Raw genomic sequence first — 20009 nt, 5'->3', positions numbered from 1 at the left:
AAAGATCTCCAGGTCTGTTCAAATTTAAGTGAGGAATCATAAAGATTGCTTCTAATTTTCTCCAAATTCAAGCATAATATCGTCTGAGAAAACCAAAAAAAGGTAGATGGAGCATTAAGCTCTTTCCAATGTTGTAAGATACATCTTTTCGCCATTAAAGTAAGAAATGCAATCATTCTACGGGCTAAAGGAGAAAGATAACTGGAAGTTTTAGGTAATCCAAAGATAGCAGTAATAGGGTGAGGAGAGATATCTATACTCAATACCTTTGAGATAATATTAAAAATGTCTCTCCAAAAAGTTTCCAGAGTAGGACAAGACCAAAACATATGAGTTAAAGAGGCTATCTGCCCCGGACATCTATCACAAAAAGGATTAATATGAGAATAAAAACGAGCTAATTTATCTTTGGACATATGTGCTCTATGAACAACTTTAAATTGAATTAGGGAATGTTTAGCACAGATAGAGGAAGTATTGACTAATTGTAAAATCTGCCCCCAGTCATCCACGGAAATGATAGAGCCCAATTCCTGTTCCCAATCTGACCTAATCTTATCAAATGGAGCTTTCCTAAGTTTCATAGTAATATTATAAATCACAGCCGATGCACCTTTCTGACATGGATTAAGGTTAATTATAGTATCTAAAATATATGTAGGAGGAAGCATTGGAAAGGAAGAAAGTATAGTACTTAGGAAATTCCTAACTTGTAGATATCTAAAAAAATGTATTCTTGATAAATTATATTTATTAGATAATTGTTCAAAAGACATAAGGGAACCATCTAAAAATAAATCCAAAAACCGTGAAATACCCTTAGTCTTCCAAATTTGAAAAGCACGATCTGTGAAAGAGGGAGGAAAAAATATGTTACCTAAAATAGGAATCGCTAGCCCAAATTGGTTAAGATCAAAAAATTTTCTGAATTGAAACCAAGTACGTAAGGTATATTTAACTATCGGGTTAGAGACCTGTTTGAGGCGTTTCAAATCAAAAGGAAGAGAGGAACGTAAAATAGAGCCAAGTGCATAACCTTGAGCAGATTGTAATTCCAATGCTACCCATTTAGGAATGGATAGTATATCCTGGTCAAATAACCAAAATTTCATATGTCGAATATTAATTGCCCAATAATAGAATCTAAAGTTAGGTAATGCTAAACCTCCATCTCTCTTAGCTTTCTGTAAATGTATTTTACCCAATCTCGGGTTTTTATTTTGCCAAATAAATGAAGAAATTTTTGAGTCAACTTTATCCAAAAAAGATTTTGGACCAAAAATGGGTAATGCCTGAAATATATATAAAAATTTTGGCAAAAAAAAATCTTAACTGCATTAATACGACCAATCAAAATTAAATGTAATGGAAACCATTTAGATGAAAGTTGAGTAATATGGTCAATTAAGGGTAAAAAATTAATCATAAATAAATCTTTGTGTTTACAAGTAACTTTAATCCCAAGATATGAAAAATAATTATTAATCAATTTAAACGGAAAGTTGTGATATAAGGGAAGTTGTTTATTAATCGGGAAAAGTTCACTCTTACTAAGATTTAATTTATAACCTGAAAAAAGACTAAATTGTGCTAATAAATCTAAAGCAGCAGGGATGGATTTTTGAGGATTAGAAATATATAAAAGTAAGTCATCAGCATAGAGTGATATTTTATGGGACTTTAAGCCCCGAGTTATCCCAGTAATATTTGGAGATTCTCGAATGGCAATTGCAAGAGGTTCTAATGCAATATCAAATAACAAAGGACTAAGAGGACAGCCTTGTCGAGTACCTCGAAAAAGAGCGAAAAAAGGTGAGCTTAAAGAATTAGTACCGACCGAGGCTACAGGAGAATGATATAACAGTTTGATCCAGGATATAAATTTCGAGCTAAAATTAAACATTTCAAACACCTTAAATAAGTAAGGCCATTCTACTCTATCAAAAGCTTTCTCAGCATCTAAAGAGATAACACACTCAGGAACATTTTGTGAGAGGGTATAAACAATATTTAACAGTGTACGTATGTTATAGAAAGAGTAACGACCTTTAATAAAACCCGTTTTGTCTTCCGAAATAATAAAAGGAAGTACTTTTTCTAATCTGTTTGCTAATAATTTAGAAAAAATTTTAGAATCAACATTTAATAAAGATATTGGTCTATAAGATGCACATTGAGCAGGATCTTTATCCTTCTTTAATATTAGAGAGATTGACGCTCTATTGAAAGATTCGGGAAGTTTACCCAGTTTTAATGAAGCCTCGAAAACCCTACAGAACCACGGGATTAATGAAGATGCAAAACATTTATAAAATTCTGCGGTAAACCCATCAGGGCCAGGAGCTTTCCCCAGGTTCATAGAGGAAATAACATTCTTAATCTCATCAGTGGTAATGGGAGTATCTAGCATAGAAGACATATCCTGTGAAATCTCAGGGAGTTCTAGGTTATCTAAAAAATCATTCATATATTTAGAGTCTCGAGAGGATTCTGATTGATATAAGGAAGAATAAAAATCAAAAAAGGTTTGATTAATCCCCGCATGATCAAGTATCAGTCAATCATTTTGATTATAAATCTGATTAATTTGAGACTTAGTATAATTAGATTTCAATTGGTTAGCCAACAGTTTGCCAATTTTATCACTGTGTACATAAAATTCACTTCTTGTTTTCTTTAATTGGTTTACAATCGAGGACGAAAGTAATAAACTGTGTTCCATTTGAAGTTCAGTTTTTTGTTTATATAACTCCTCAGAGGGAGCTATAACATATTTCTTATCAATTTCCTTAATCTTGTCCACAATTACCAATTCCTCCTGCTTCAGCTTCTTCCTCAAAGCAGCAGAATACGAGATAATCTGACCACGAATATAAGCTTTAAAAGTATCCCAAAGAATGTTCACAGAAATATCCTCTGTATAGTTGATTGTAAAAAAAAGATCAATCTGTTCATTCATAAAGTTAACAAAATCCGAGTCCTGAAGCAATAGCGAATTAAAACGCCATTGTCTATTATTTTGTGTATTGGCCTGAATTTTAATAGAAAGCTTAAGTGGAGCATGATCCGAAATGGTTATAGAGTCATAATCACATTTAATCACTGAAGAAATAAGACGAGAGTCAATAAAGAAATAATCAATTCTTGAATAGGAATGGTGAACATGTGAAAAAAAAGAAAAATCTTTTTCCTGAGGATGCAAGAAACGCCAAATGTCCGTCGACCCAGAATCAGAGAGGAATGAATTAATCAAAGTTGCAGATTTATTAGGTAAGGTCCGTAGAGGAGCCGAACGGTCCAAAGCTGGAGATAAACAGGTATTAAAATCTCCGCCCCAGATCAATGAAAACTCATTCAAATTTGGGAACTGATTAAATAATGATTTATAAAATTCCGGACAATCCATATTGGGAGCATAAACATTAACCAAAACTACCTTTTTATTAAATAGTAAGCCACTAACCAGTAGAAATCTACCATTTGGATCAGAGATAATATCATGTTGTATAAAAGTAACTGAAGAGTCTATAAAAATAGAGACGCCTCGAATCTTAGCGTTAGAGTTCGAATGGAGCTGTTGATCCTTCCAGAATTTAAAAAAACGTAGTCTGTCCCCCCTCCGCACATGGGTCTCTTGTAAAAATAGAATTTGTGCTTTAAGTTTCCAGAACACTTTAAAAACTTTTTTCCTTTTAATAGGATGGTTAAGACCATTAGTATTCCAGGAGACAAAATTAATAATAGACTCCATAAACCCTAAAGTCAACCCGCAAAAAGGAGGATTGACGATAGGCTCGACCCATGAACCCGGAAAGGGAACAGAACAAGCAGGAGATACTGAGAAGGAGAACTCAACCAATACTTCAATAGTGTAAATAGCGCAAGAAGTAAAAAACTAAAACGTGAAGCCCCTCCCACCACCCCCCACCCCATGACCCCAAGGCTAGATCTAAAACAGACCAGCCGGAAAGAAGCATGCACTAAAACTACCCCCATGACTTCTGATAGACGCTCACTCAAAAAAAAAATGTAAATATAAAAAAGATCAGCAAATTATAAAACAGTAAAAGAATAAAAAAAGTAAATCAATTAAAACAAACACTTAATATAACAGAGAAAAAGCCAGAAAATATAAAAAAAACCAGAACAAACCCCAGACCCTATGAATAAACAAAAAAAAGAAATGAAATTATTAACATAAACTAGTTATAAAAACCTACAAAAAAAGTAGATTTAAAAACTACAAAATTTAAGGCCTTAAAGGAAATACGTAGAATGACACTGAGGACATAACCACCCAGAATCCCCTGGGAAAAAGAAAGGAATGACGCAGATAGAAAGAAAGTTTAGCAACCATATTAATGAATCAAAAATAAACTTTTCTGCCCATATAAGGCAAAAAAAATTAAGGCCGACAGATTCTCAACCTCCGATCAAACGGAGATAGTTAAAAATTACGATTAAGATGTTGAAGGTGAAAATTGATCCAGATAACTCTGGGCATCCGATGGAGATTCAAAAAAATGGAGGGCTCCATCCAACGTACGAATCCTTAGACGTGCTGGGTAAAGCAGCGATGGTTTTAAATCCATCTTGTAGAGTTGCGACATCACAGATCTGTAACGAACCCGTTGATCCCGAATTGGTTTACTGAAATCCTCCACGAAACGGAAATTAAGATCCGAAAAATCAATGTAACCTTTAGATCGAACGAATCGAAACAGTTTCTCCTTGTCTTGAAAGTAATGAAAACATAAGATGACATGTCGAGGTTTATCTGACTTAGACGAGTATGATGGAACTCTGTGAACACGATCCAATAACGGTGGTTGGTCAGGAAATACAGTAGGAAATGCATCTTTTAAAAGTTGAGAAAAAAACTTCATAGGGTTGTCAGATTCCACAGCTTCACACACACACCAATCATTCGAAGATTCTGCCATCGCATTCTGGATTCTAAGTCAGAGTTTTTAAAGGTCAGAAAGTCAAGTTTTTTCTTCATTATAGTAATTGTTTCTTCAATTTTCCCCATCTTGAGTTCATTTTGTTGCGTGGATTTTTGAAGATTAGATATAGCCAACTGATGTTCCGTAATAGATAATTGTATTTTATCGATTGAATCGGCAATTTTCTGGAAATTAGTTGAAATTTCCGAACGAATCAGTTCCGTAATAGAGGTTGAAATTTCCCTTTGATTGAGATCTGATATAGCCTTCAAAGTCACCGGTGGTTTAGTCGGAGGAAGATCGGTACCTTTTGGTCTAACCGGAGGTTTGCCGTCTTTCCAATTTTTTCCATTCTTAGACATAGCAGACCTTAAAAACATCCGATTATCAAAGAGCCCAATTTGTTTCAAAGTATTGTAAAAGTCGATGCCTTAATGGTTAGTTAAAATATAGCTGATCATAAGAAAAAAAACTCAGAGGTAATGGAGCAAGTCAAGAACACGACTTCACTCCATGAGCTCTACCGGAAGTCCTTCGGTCAATTTCCTGACTGCAAACTGCTCTTTCCTTTTACTTTGCAGGGAATATTATGTTACCATGGTTACATGGGCCAGCAGCACCAAACTAGCAGTGAACTGGCTGAACAGGCCCCAGAACGTTTCCATCCTGACTTTATGTGAGGCAACGACAGGCATTTGCACAAAGGTAAACTTTTCCGATTCTCTGCTAATATCTATTTATACAGGTAGATGGAAGTTAAAAGGTCCCAGATGGCCAGAAGAGATTGGAAAAATACAGAAGAGTGTTCCAACCGAGAGGAAAAGGTCTCAGGTAGACAGGAGCCATCTCATATACTCAGGGCAAGCTTTGGGTAAATAAAGACAAAATTCTCAGAAAAACAGGAGATGACTCAGAGAAGAGGCTTTAGATAGATATGAAAGGTCTTAGATAAACAGAAAGGATTTCAGAGGGTTAGCACAGTAGCATAGTGGTTAGCATGATGCTTTACAATACAAGTGACCCAGGTTCAATTCTTGCCGCTTCCTGTAAGGAATTTGTATGTTCTCCCTGTGTCCAGATGGTTTTCCTCTGGGTGCTCCAGTTTCCTCCCACAGTCCAAAGTCCAAAGTCCAAAGACATACTGGTTGGTAGGTTAACTGGTCATTGTAAATTGTCCAATTATTAGGCTAGGATTAAATTGGGGGACTGCTGGGCAGCACAGCTCGAAGGGCCTATTCAGCACTGTATCTCAAAAAACATAAAATAATATAAAAACTAAAATAAGCAGAACAGGACTCAGGTAGACACAGGTCTCAGGGTGACAGTAAAGCTTTCAAGTCTGAAAGAAAGGTCCTCAGAATTACTCGCTGTTTTTTTCAGAGTTAGCTGATTTCAAGCTGTTTAATAGATTGCAGCTCTGCAGAATCTTTCAATCCTAAGATTTCTGGCCATTGCTGACAAGGCTGTAGTCGATCACAAACAAGAGAAAATCTGCAGATCCAGGCAGCACACACAAAATGCTGGAGGAACTCAGCGGGCCAGGCGGCATCCATGGAAAAAAACTACAGTCGTGGTTTCAGGCCGAGACGCTTTGGCAGGACTGGAGAAAAAAAATGAGGAGTAGATTTAAAAGGTGGACTCCTCGGCTTTTTTTTCCAGTCTCCGAAGGGTCTCAGCCCAAAACGTCACCTGTACTCTTTTCTGTAGACTCTGCCTGGCCTGCTGAGTTCCTCCAGTATGAGAGAGAGAGAGAGAGATTTTATATTTATATATACTTTATGTTTTACATATTCCCTGAAAGAACATACAGACCACTGGTAAACTACCTTGTCTGGAAGAATGACATGTCTGCCAGTGTGGCAATCACTCAATATTATTTTATATGAAGTAAGGTTTAATAAGTGATGTGTTGTTCTGATACAGATCCCTCACTGTTACATTAATTAATGTTTCAGAAACATGAGGATGAAAGTGAAAGCTGGCTGTCTAGACAGGTAAGAAGTAAAACAAAAGAATGGTGTGTTTTTCTCTCTGTCCTATTTTTATTCTGTTTCCTGCAAAGATATTCACAGATGACCTGATTCTAACTCAGGGTTTCATTAGTAGTGGCTGAACAAGCCAATTCTTGGTAAGTTCTGCTTCACGTTGATAAGAAGAGTCATTGCTTTGACTCCTTGCAGCGTTATCTGTAAATTATCTATTATTGGCTAGAGATGCTATATTGAAACAAAGCTCTTTAGAACTGGTTGACCTCTGTCATACCTTTTTCCTCATCGACCATTATCAATCCGAATCTCCAATCCAGACAGATTTTAAACAATGCTGTGTTGTGCAACAATAGGGCTTCAAGTGAAATGATGCGTTATGCTAAAGATCAAAGGACAATTCTATATTTACAATGTATCTACAATGCTTCCTCTGAATTACATACAACTTTCACACTGCACTCCACACACCCAAAATGAATGTTGGTTTTCATTGTCTGGTTTTTAATTAACTGCAGTTCAAAGCTCTAGGAACCTATTGTCCAGAGCTGCATTTTAAATTTAATCTACAGTCCATGTTCAGTTCTAAAGATTAGTTGCTGAACAAGTTAATAATTTTCTATGTAACCTAACTCTAGAATACTCTCTAACATATTGTATCAGTTTAAATTGCTCAAGGGTCCATTAAGTGCCTTGGGTCCTGAAAATGATATTTTTTGAAAGGCTGTGGTTCCCATTGTCTTCAAAGGAACCAATTCACATTGGTAAATTACAATGTGCATATACAACAAGGTGGTACATCTACCCTTGGTGATCCAGAGTGAGTTTCCACCTGCCAAGGTCCTGAGCGCCTCAACAATACCTGAGCTAGCCACAAAGGGCAAAGGTGACCAGGCTCACTGGGGAAGGATACGCCAGGGTTCAACTTTTTGGAAAAACTGCCTCACCATGTAAAGCAGCTGAACAGACGTGCTAGAATTCTGAATGACTGCTGCAAAAACTTGCCCTGGGTCTGACAAGGTGATGCCTACAAGCAATTAAACAGAAATGGGAAAGCGGTTTGAAAATTTAAAAATCTGGCAATATGGAATGATTGATCAAAAGAATGATATCATTTATAGGCATCCGTTAGTCTCATGAGACCATGGATTTGTGCCTTGGAAGGTTTCCAGGGCGCAGGCCTGGGCAAGGTTATATGGAAGACCGGCAGTTGCCCATGCTGCAAGTCTCCCCTCCCCACAGCACTGATGTTGTCCAAGGGAAGGGCATTAGGACCCATACAGCTTGGCACCGGTGTCGTCGCAGGGCAATGTGTGGTTAAGTGCCTTGCTCAAGGACACAACACGTTGCCTCAGCCAAGGCTTGAACCCCCGACCTTCAGATCACTAGATGAACGCCTTAACCACTTGGCCACGTGCCAACATTACAGATATCATTACAGAGACACAAATGCTGACTTGGCATTTTTAAAAAGGCATAATGGAGGGCAGAATTCTCCATTACAGTTGCTGTGTATTGTCAAAGCTTGGTTTAAGAAATAATGTGCATGTGGCATAAAAAGTGATCGAGTCATAAAACACGTGAAGGCTCTGTGGCATGAGTCAACTTCACAGTCCTTTGATTTATTTCTGATGGCAGGTCAATCACTATTTTGTTCTGCTGTGAGGGATTTTTCAGTGTCCCAAAGTGAGCTATCAGTCGCAGCTTGCAGATAAAGCTGGTTTTATCTGTAACTCATGTAAATTTGTAGCTGAGCTCTGAAGATGAAGGCATACTTCTTCAGAGTCAATTGGAAGTTTCTCTCGATAAATTTTGATGCTTTCACTAATGAAAGCTCAGCTTGAGTTGACAGTGCACAGAAGAGAAATGAAATAATCTTACGGTCACCAGTTCAAACTTAGTCTCTGTATGAACAGTACATGTATACATACAGTATGTATGTGTGTATAAATGCATCCGTGTGTAGTGTGTGTGTGTGAGCTCCTCCAGCATTGCGTGTGTGTATATGAATAGAGTTTATATGTGTGTGTGTGTATGAACAGAGTTTATGTGTGTGTGTGTATGAATAGAGTTTATGTGTGTGTGTATATGAATAGAGTTTATGTGTGTGTGTATATGAATAGAGTTTATATGTGTGTGTGTGTATGAATAGAGTTTATGTGTGTGTGTGTGTGTGTGTGTGTGTGTATGAATAGAGTTTATGTGTGTGTGTGTGTGTGTGTATGAATAGAGTTTATGTGTATGAATAGAGTTTATGTGTGTGTGTGTGTATGAATAGAGTTTTTGTGTGTGTGTATGAATAGAGTTTATGTGTGTGTGTATATGAATAGAGTTTATATGTGTGTGTGTGTGTGTGTGTGTGTGTGTGTGTGTGTGTGTGTGTGTATGAACACAGTTTATATGCATGTAAACAGGACGTTCAGCCCAGCTTGTCCACACCAACCAAGAGACACCCATCTTTTATAAATCCCATCTTCTAGCACTTAGCCTAGAACCTTCTATGTCTTGGCAACCAAGTGTTTGTCTAGACACTTCTCTGCTTCTATCACTCTCTCAGGCAGTGTGTTCCAGGTACTCGCTACTCTATGGGTGAAAATGATCTCTCTCAGATCTCCTCTAAGTTTCTTATCCATTGCCATAAATCCATGTTGCATAGTTTTTTCTACCTTTAATATGGGGGTGACAATTTCGTGCAATATAACCCCATCTACAAATGAAGAGGCTAGAAGTCAGCATCCTAGGCCTAAGTGAAATAAGATGGAAAGGCACTGGATTATTCCAATCAGACAACTACAGGATGATATACTGTGGTGTAGATAAACATGAAAAGGGTTTAGCAATCATCTTAGACAAAGAAACATCCAAGAGCCTGTTAGGATACTGGCATAACTCAGACAGAATGATGCTAATCAAACTAAAAGAACAACAAAACACCATCTCTATCATCCAAGTATATACACCCACAATGGCAAGCTCAGAGGAAGAAATTGATGCCTTCTACCACTCCCTAGACAAAGCACTAGAAGAATGCAAATCACAAGAAGCCATTATAGTCATGGGCGACTTCAATGCAAAAGTTGGTGAGGGAAGAGAAGACCATATTGTTGGAGACCAGGGATTGGGAGAAAGAAATGAAAGAGGAGAAAAGCTTATATCATGGTGTAAAACAAACAATCAGATAATCACCAACACTTGGTTTAAACAACATCCAAGAAGGAAATGGACATGGAGAAGCCCAGGTGGGAACAACAAAATTCAAATCGACTACATAACAATCAATAACAGATTCAAAAACTCGATAACTCAATCTAAAAGCTACCCTGGAGCAGATTGTGGAAGTGACCACATACCAGTCATTAGCAAAATGAAAATAAAGATGAGAAAATTAAAGAAACCAAAAAGATCAGAACTACTGGATTATCAACAACTACAAAACAACCCTCATCTGAAAACAGAATACACAATCAAGGTGAAAAACCGTTTTCAATTGCTGCAGGATGAAGGAGGCAAATATTCCTGGGACATACTGAAGGAATCCATGGTTGTAGCTGCAAAAGAAACCATCCCACAAAAAGAATGGAAAAGTAAGAAGAAATGGATAACTGAAGATATAACACAATTGATGCAACAAAAACAGACCATCAAGCTAAGAGACAGTGAAGAATACAAACAACTTGATAAGACAATAAAAAGAAAATGCAGAGAAGCTAAAGACAGATGGCTAAATGAGAAATGCTCAGAGATAGAAATGCTGCAAACCCATAACCCTGGAACAAAGTTGATGCACAGTAAGATTAAAGAACTAACGGGGAAGTTACCATGCTCAGCAAGTGGATGCATCAAGGCAAAAGACGGCAGCTTAATTATGAACAAAGAGGAAATCCTAAACAGATGGACAGAATATATAAAAGAACTTTTTAAAGACCAAAGAGGAGAAAAACCGAACATAAAGAAGAATCTTGAAGGACCTAGCATTCTAAAATCAGAAATTCGAGGAGCCATAAATAAGATAAAACGTAACAGAGCAACTGGTCCAGACAACATCGCTGTTGAAATGATACTGGCCTTGGAAGATTTTGGAATAAAGAAAATAACAGAAATAGCAAATGAAATCTATGATCATGGGGAGATACCTGATGATTTAAGTAAATCAGTGTTCATCACACTTCCAAAGAAAGAGGGAGCAACAGAATGTGAGTTACATCGTACAATAAGCTTAATGAGCCACGTGGCAAAAATTATTCTCAGAGTAATCATGATGAGAGCAAGACACTGTATAAAACCAGAAATCAGTAAAGAACAATGCGGCTTTGCGGAAAACACTGGAACCAGAAATGCAATTTTCATGCCACGGGTGATCAGTGAACGAGCCATCCAGGTACAAAAAGACATCTACCTATGTTTCATTGACTATACAAAAGCTTTTGACACTGTCAGACAGCAAGATCTTCTGGATATGGTTCAAGATCTTGACATAGATGGGAAAGATATACGTTTCTTAAGAAACTTATACTGGGACCAGACAGCATCCATCAGAATAGAAGGAGAAGTGAGTGAGCATGTGAATATTGTGAGAGGAGTCAGGCAAGGTTGTGTCTTTTGGCCAGACTTATTCAACCTTATAGTGATAATATCTTGAGATGTATCAAAGACATCAAAGGATTCACAATTGGATGCCATAATATAAATAACATCAGATATGCTGAAGACATCATACTAATAGCTGACTCAGAAACAAAACTTCAAGAACTACTCACTATAGTGGCAGCAGAAAGTAATCGCAGAGGCCTCTCAATCAACACCAAGAAGATGGAAAGCATGGTCATCTCCAGAAAGACAAACATCCCACAATGTGTGATCAAGATCAGAAATACAAACATCAAACAAGTCAACAAATTCAGATATATTGGCAGCCTAATAGCAAGTGATGGCAGGTGCGACACAGATACCAAATACAGAATAGCAATGGAGAAAGAAGCTTTCCAAAAAATGAAGAGCATATTAACAGACAGAAAGATGAGCACTAAAAACAGAATACTGCAGTGCTACATTTATTCTATCCTGACTTATGGAAGTCAATGCTGGACCATTTCCCCAGCAATGGAAAAGAGACTAGAAGCAGCTGAATTATGGTTCTACAGGAGAATGTTAAAAATATCATGGACCACACACACATCAAATGAAGAAGTTCTCAGAAGAGCCCAAGCAGTTTGATCACTCATACCAATAATAAGAGAAAGACAACTCAGATTCCTAGGACACATCATGCGGAAAGATGAGCTAGAAAAACTCATACTCTCTGGAAAGATCATGGGGAGCAAACCTAGAGGAAGATCTCAGCTTATGTACATCAAAAGCCTAGCCAGGTGGTTACACATCGAAGAAATGGAAGTTATCCAAAGAACAAAGGATAGATCTATATGGAAAACCATGGTCACCAACATCCGCATTGGATATGGTACCTAGACAGACAGGCCCTATCTAGACCTCTCAGTTTTATATGCCTCAGATTGAGCATAAATGCCCTGCTCTTGTATTAAAAGCCACAATTAGTGAAGGCCAATATCTCATATAGCTTCTTCACTGCATTATTTCTTGCTCTTGAACCAAAGGGGATAACCTCATTTGCCTCATCATTGAAATGTTCCCACAACTTATGGACTCACTTTCAAGCACACTTCATTTCATGTTTTCTACTTAATGCTTATTTATTTATTCTTATTATTTCTATCTCTTTGTATTTGCACAGTTGGTTGCCTTTTGCACACTGGTTGAATGCCCACGTTAGTACAGTCTTTCATTGATACTGTTATGGTTATTATTTTATAATGGATTTATTGAGTATGCCTGCAAAAAATGATCTCGGGTTTGTACATGGCAACATGTATGTACTTTCAGAATAAGTTTACTTTGAACTTTATCTATCTGTGCTGTCACCTTCAAGGATCACTGCACTTGTACTTCAAGGCCCCTCTTCTTCAGTATCCAAGGACTGTCCCTCACTGCCAGTACCCTCATACTGCAATTGTGTTCCTTCTTAGCACAACCTGTAGAGCTGGAGACCACAGGTTTCATGCCAGCTTCCGAGCGCTCTGCATTTTGTTTGAATATTTTCCCCTGTTGCTAGCACTCATTCTAGTGACCTGCACCAGTGGTCTTCACAAAGTAGAGCAAGTGCTGAAGGATATTGTGATGAAATTTGGAATGACTAGAATGAAGGGAATAAGGTAGTTCCCTTTCCAGTTCAGCCTTGGTGACCACCACTGACAAAAGTGACTGAGGCTGATCCTCCAATCACTACATGCTTCGGATGAAACGACCCTGCTTTTCATAGGCACAAATTTCTGCTCCCTCTGCCTTAAAACTGACTAAGTTGACATTGATTGCTTTAAGCATAACATTAAATAAATTCTAGCTTGAGCCCAGCTGCATCTCATGGGCTGATGTTGCATTGACAATAAATATGCTTAATTTCAAGTTGGAAGTTCAAAGTAAATATATTATCTAAGTATATAAGACCTGTAAGATATAGAAGCAGAATCAGGCCATTCAGCCCATTGAGTCTGTTCTGCCATTCCATTATGGCTGATCCCAGATCTCACTCAACTCCATAGACCTACCTTCTCACCATAACCTTCGATGCCCCGAGCAATCAGGAAACATCAATTTTCGCTTAAGTATACTCATGGTCTTGGCCCCACAACTGTCTGTAGCAAGCATTCCACAAATTCACTACTCTCTGGTTTAAAAAATATTCCTCCTTAACTCTGTTCTAAAGGGTTGCCTCTCAATTTTGAGGCTGTGCCCTCACCATAGAAAACATCCTCTCCACTTTCACTTTATCTAGTCCTTTCAACATTCGGTATCTGGAGTATTGCATCCAGTTCTGGACACTCCATTATGGGAAGTATGTCAGGGCTTTGGAGAGGGTGCTGAAGAGGTTTACTGGGTTGCTGTCTGGATTAGAGGGCATGTACTATAAGGAGAGTTTGGACAAACTTGTATTGTTTTCCTGGAGTGGCAGAGGCTGAGGAGAAAGCTGATAGAGGTTTATAAAATTATGAGAGGCATAGAACCAGTACCTTTTTGAAGTGTCCAATACCGAAGGACATGCATTTAAAATGCGTGGAGACAAGTTTTTGTTTAAAAACACTGCCGCTGGGGGGGGGGGGGGGTGCGGTTAACAGAGGCCAATGCGATCAAGGCATTAAAAAAGTTCTTAGACATTTGAAAATGCAGAAGAATTTTGATAGACGATACTTTAGTTAGGCACTTAACCACTAGTTTAATCAGTTCGGTACAACATTTGGGCTGAAGGGCCTGTTCCTGTGCTGTCCTATGTTTTAATTTACTGTGTTTGTTCATAAGCAAGTGATGTCAGTCTTTCCATATTTACTTTTCTTTCTGTCTCTCATGAATTAAGTATTCATATTCCTAATCTGATATGTCAATCCATAGCTTCCTCCACTTCCGAGATGAGACCACTGTAAGATTGGTGGAGCAAAATATGAAAGCTATAGTCAAGAGGGGAATTAGGATTTCCAGAAGGCAGGTTGAGAAGGATATTGCTAATAATGCTAAGATTAATCCTATGGGATTTTTTTCAATACTTTAGTAGTGAAAGAAATGTCAAGGAGAGGGTTAAGTGCAGTGCCTATAAAAAGTATCTCATCATACACTAGCCTGACATTCATTTTCTTGCAGGTATTTGCAGTAGAACAAAGAAATACAATAGAATCATTGAAAAACTACACACAAAGACTGACAAACAATGTGCAAAAGAAGACAAACTACGCAAATACAGAAATACAAATAAATAGATAAAATGATTGATTGATTAATTCTACTAAGAACATGAGCTATAGAGTCCTTGAAAGTAATTCTGTAGGCTGAGGAATTAGTTCAAAGGCTGAGGTGAGAAGTTATCCATGCTGGTTCAGGACCCTGATGGTTGAAGGGTGATAACAAAAGAATCAAGCCCCCTCCAAGCACAGTCTTGAAACCATTTGGCCAACAGGGCCCAAGTTGTAGTTGTGGCATCAAAGTTCCCTGTTCAATGCAATATGGAGATTTACTGTAGATATTATACATTAGCATTGTACATTATATTACCCTCAGGCAGGAGGTACAGAGGCCTGGAGCCCCACACAACCTGGTTCAAGGATAGCTATCTCCTGTCAGTCATTCAGATCTCCAACCTGCACAACCCCAATCACTACCTCAGTATAACAACACTATGACCACTGTGAACTGCAATAGACTTAGTTTACTTTTCTTAAAATTGTACTATTTCTTGTATAATATTGTATAATAGTACAGCTTCTACTCCACTGTTCTAAGACTGCTAAATAGTTACCGAGAATGCAAAGTTGGACTCTTGACTGCATAATATATCTCGTTATGGTTTTGCACCTTATAGTTTACCTGCACTTTCTCGATAGCTGTTACATTTTATTCTGCATTGTTATCGTTTTACTTCTTTCTACCACAGTACACTGTGCAGTGATGTGACCTGCATGAACAAGACAAACTTTTCACTGTGCTGTATCTTGGTACATAAGACCATAAGATCATAAGGCATAGGAACAGGTTTAAGCCACTCAGCCCATTGAGCACATCCCTTGCTCTTATATTCTCGTCCTCTCAAAATTATTGCTAACATTGCATTTACCTTCCCTACCACTGACTCAACCTGAAAGTTAACCTTTATGGAATCCTGCATAATAACTTACAATTCTCTTTGCACCTTGATTTTTGAATGTTCTCCCTGTTTGGAAAATAGTCCACTCCTTTATTCCTTTTACTAAAGTGCATGACCATACACTTCCCTGCACTGCACTCCATCGGCCACTACTTTGCCCATTCTCCTAATCTGTCTAAATCCTTCTGCAGATTCCATGCTTCCTCAACATTACCTGCCCCTCCACCTGTAAATGTATCATCTGCAAACTTGGCCACAAAGCCATCAATTCCATCATCCAAATTGTTGATATATAATGTGACAAGAAACGTCCCAATACAGACCCCTGCAGACCATCACTAGTCACCTGCAGCCAACCAGAACAGCCCCCTTTATTTCCATGCTTTGCCTCCTGCTATCAGCCAATTTTCTATCCATGCTATTATCTTTCCTGTAATACCATGGACTCATATCTTGTTAAGCAACTTCATGTGCCACACTTTGTCAAAAGCCTTCTGAAAATCCAAATAAGCAAAATCCACTGACTCTCCTTTATATATCCTGTCTGCTTTTTCCTCAAATAATTCCAACAGATTTATCAAGCAAGATTTCCCCTTGGTGAAACCATGCTGACTTTGACCTACTTTATTAGGTCCCCCCAAGAACCCCAAAACCTCATCCTTAATAACGGACTTCAGCATCTTCTCAACCACTGAAGTCAGGCTAACTGGCCTATCTATATTATCCTTTCTTCTGGCTCCCGCCCTTCTTAAAAAGTGGAGTGACATTTGCAATTTTCCATTTCTGGTGATTGTTGAAAGTTCATGACCAATGCCTTCACAAGCTCTTCAGCTGCTACTTTTAGAATCCTGGGATGTAGTCCATCTGGTCCAGGTGACTTAACAACCTTCAAACCTTTTAAGTTCCCAAGCATGTTCTCTTTAGTGATATCAACTACACTTTCTTCAGACCCCTGACACTGGGATTTCTAGCACACTGCTAGTGTATTCCACAGTGAAGCTGATGCAAAATACTTTCTAAGTTTGTCCAGCATTATTTTATCCCCTATTACTACCTCTCCAGATCATTTTCCAGCAATCCAATAGCCACTGTCATCTGTATTTTACACTTTATATATCTGAAAAAAATACTTCTGGTATCCTCTTAGATATTGTTGGCTAGATTACCTTCATATTTCATCTTTTCTCTCATATTTTTTGTTGCCTTCTGTTGGTTGTTAAATTCTTCTCCAAACTCCAACTTTAGATTGCCGCCAGAGATTCCAGCCATTGCTGTTCTACCATCATCCCTGCTAGTATCCCATTCAAATCAACTCTGGCCAGTGCCACTCTCATGTCTCTGTAATTCCTGTTATTCCACTGTAATACTGATACATTGACCTTATCTTCTCCCTTTCAAACTGCAGGGTGAATACTTTCATATTGTGACACACTGGCGTGTGGGGGGGGAGGGGGGATGGGTCATGGTTAACAGCCCATCCCAGAATTCCTAGTGGCCTGCATTATTTATTGTTCATGTTTTAAAATGCTTTTATGGGATTATGGTGGCATGTTCAAGTTCATTTATTGCTACATTTTAGCTTGGGATGTACAGTTATCTGCATGTGTGTTTGTGGGTCTCCCTGACTGTAACCAGGGTATGTAATAATCACCTCCCCTGTCTTATATGAATTATTGGGTCTCCTCCTGAGTCATGGTGCCTGGTCTGCTTTTGTGCTTGTCGCAAAAAAAATGGCTGTTGAGTTAAATGAGTTTTTCTCATCTGTCATAATGGACCAACTGCTCGCCACAATATTATGAAGACTGTCTCCTTAGGGTTCCTTTACCACTTGAGTGGACAATTCTACAAAAGGTAGCGGTTTCAGCTCAGTACATCACAGGTAAAAGCAGCCCAACCATTGAGCACATCTACATGAAACGCTGCTGTAGAAAATCAGCATCCATCATCAAAGATTCTCACCACCCAGGCCATGCTCTCTTGTCACTGCTGCCATCAGGTAGAAGGTACAAGAGCCTCAGGACTCACACCACCAGGTTCAAAAACAGTTACTAACCCTCAACCATCAGGCTCTTGAACATAAAAGGACAACAACACTCATTTAAGAACTCTTATCTTGTCATTTAATGCTCCTTATTTACATCTGCATTTACACAATTTGTTGTTCATTGATCCTGTTAACAGTTACTGTTCTTTAGATTTGTTGAGTATGCCCACAGAAAAAGAATCTCAGGGTTGTATGTGGTGACATGTATGTACTCTGATAATAAGTTTTACTTAGAACTTCAAACTTTGTACTTTGAGCTTTGAACTTTAAGCTCTCTAATCAAATCTCTTTCATTACACAACACCCAATCCAGAATTGCCTTTCTCCTAGTAGGCTCAACCGAAAAAGCCATCTCGTGAGCACTCTACAAATTCTGCCTCTTGACGTCAGCACCATCCTGATTTCCCCAATTTATCCGCATATTGAAAACCTTCATTACTATAATAACTTTGTCCTTTTTTTATATGCCTTTTCTATCTCCTATTGTAATTTGTAGCCCACATCCTGGCTACTGTTCAGTGGCCTATATATAACTGGTCTTCTTGCTTTTGCAGTTTATTAACTCTACCCAGAAGGATTCTACATCTTCAGATCCAATGTCACCTCTTTCAAAGGGATTTGATTTCTATTTTATTAACACCACCCCACTGTCTACCTGCCTGTATTTTCAATTCAATGTGTATCCTTGAATGTTAAGTACTTAAATATGATCTTCTTTCAGCCATGAACTCAGTGATTCCCACAATGTCATACATGCCAATCTGTAACTGTGCTACAAGATCATCTACCTTCTTACATATACTGTGTGTATTCAAATATGACACCTTCAGTACTATACTCATTACCCTTTTCAATTCTGGCTCCGTTACACTTTAATTCATCTGACTGACTGAAATTATGCCCTATCATCTGCCTGTCCTTCCTCGTGGTCTCACTACACACTGCCTCGACTTATATACCAACCACCCCACCCTCAGTACGATCACTCCTGTTCCTGTCCCCCTGGAAATTTAGTTTAAACCCCCTCCAACAGCTCTAGTAAACAAGGATATTGGTCCCCCTTGGGTTCGGATGGCTTTGTTGCAAAGTTTGCAGATGATATGAAGGTAGATGGCAAGGCAGGTTATTTTTGTACATGTCATGCCTCCCCTAGAAGAGATCTCAATGATCCAGAAATCTGACACCTTGCCCCCTGCACCAGTTCCTTAGCCATTCATTCACCTGTACCATCATAAGACCATAAGTCATAGGAGCAGGATTAGGCCATTCAGACCATCATGTCTTCTCCGCCATTCCATCATTGCTGATCCTGGATCCCACTCAACCCCATACACCTGCCATCTCGCCATATCCTTTGATGCCCTGACTGATCAGGAAACGATCACTTTCCACCTTAAATATACACACGGACTTGGCCTGCACCGCAGTCTATTGCAGAGCATTTCACAGATTTAATACACCCTGGCTAAAAAAAGTTGTTCTTACTTCGGTTCTAAAGGGTCACCACTCAATTTTGAGGCTGTGCCCACAATTATCATCATATTTGGAGCCTCAGTTTTGAGCCTGTGCCCACAATTATCATCATATTTGTGTCATGACTAGCACGTGTTACTGGGAGTAATCTAGAGGTTACTACTTTGGAGTTCCTACTCTTCACCCTCTTTCCTAACTCTAACTTCCTATGATCACTGCACAGAACCTCTCCCCCTTGTCCACCTACATTATTGGTGCACCATGACCTCTGGCTACTCACCCTCTCTCGAATCTTCTGCGGCCATTTGGAGACATCCTGGACCCTAACATCTGAGAGGCAACATAACCATCCTGGCTTCTTGTTCTTGGCCACAGAATCCCCTGTGCATCCCCCTAACTATCGACTCTCCTACCATTGCCGCTCTGCCTGACTTCACCCTTCCCTGCTGAGCCTCAGAGCTGGCCATAGTACCACTGGCCTGCCTGCTGCTGCTGTGCTCTAACAGGTCATTTCTCCCAGGGTATGCATGTGACAAGAAGGAACCAATTTAAATTCCAAATCGAATAACTCATGTTTAATTAATGTTTCTCTTGTGCGTGCTGTGCTTCTAAATCTATATACCTGTGATGCGGCTGCAAATAAGTTCTTCATTGCACCTGTGCATATATTAACAATAAACGTGACTTTAACTTTGACTTTGAAAACCAACAGAGGGAGAAGTGGAGATGTGGCTCACTATTGTGTGCTTTATACAAGCTATGAGCCCATGGTATTACAGGAAAGATTCTAGCATGGATAAAGCAGTGGCTGATTGGCAGGAGGCAAAGAGTGGGAATAAAGGAAGCCTTTTCTGGCTGGC

General features: G+C 38.7%; 1 protein-coding gene across 1 annotated transcript in view; it reads left to right on the top strand.

The window, feature by feature from the left end:
- Positions 1 to 20009, top strand: part of dpp6a (dipeptidyl-peptidase 6a) — a 515918-nt gene that overhangs the window by 372144 nt on the left and 123765 nt on the right. The window contains exons 11-12 of the mRNA XM_072254436.1: positions 5528 to 5651; positions 6902 to 6940. Coding sequence (XP_072110537.1) covers positions 5528 to 5651; positions 6902 to 6940 — 163 coding nt within the window. The remainder of the gene's footprint in view (positions 1 to 5527; positions 5652 to 6901; positions 6941 to 20009) is intronic.

Source organism: Mobula birostris, chromosome 3 (assembly GCF_030028105.1).
Source record: "Mobula birostris isolate sMobBir1 chromosome 3, sMobBir1.hap1, whole genome shotgun sequence".
NCBI classification, from domain to species: Eukaryota; Metazoa; Chordata; class Chondrichthyes; order Myliobatiformes; family Myliobatidae; genus Mobula; species Mobula birostris.
Note: the sequence above shows the minus strand (reverse complement) of the source record. Positions and strands in the feature narration are given on the sequence as shown.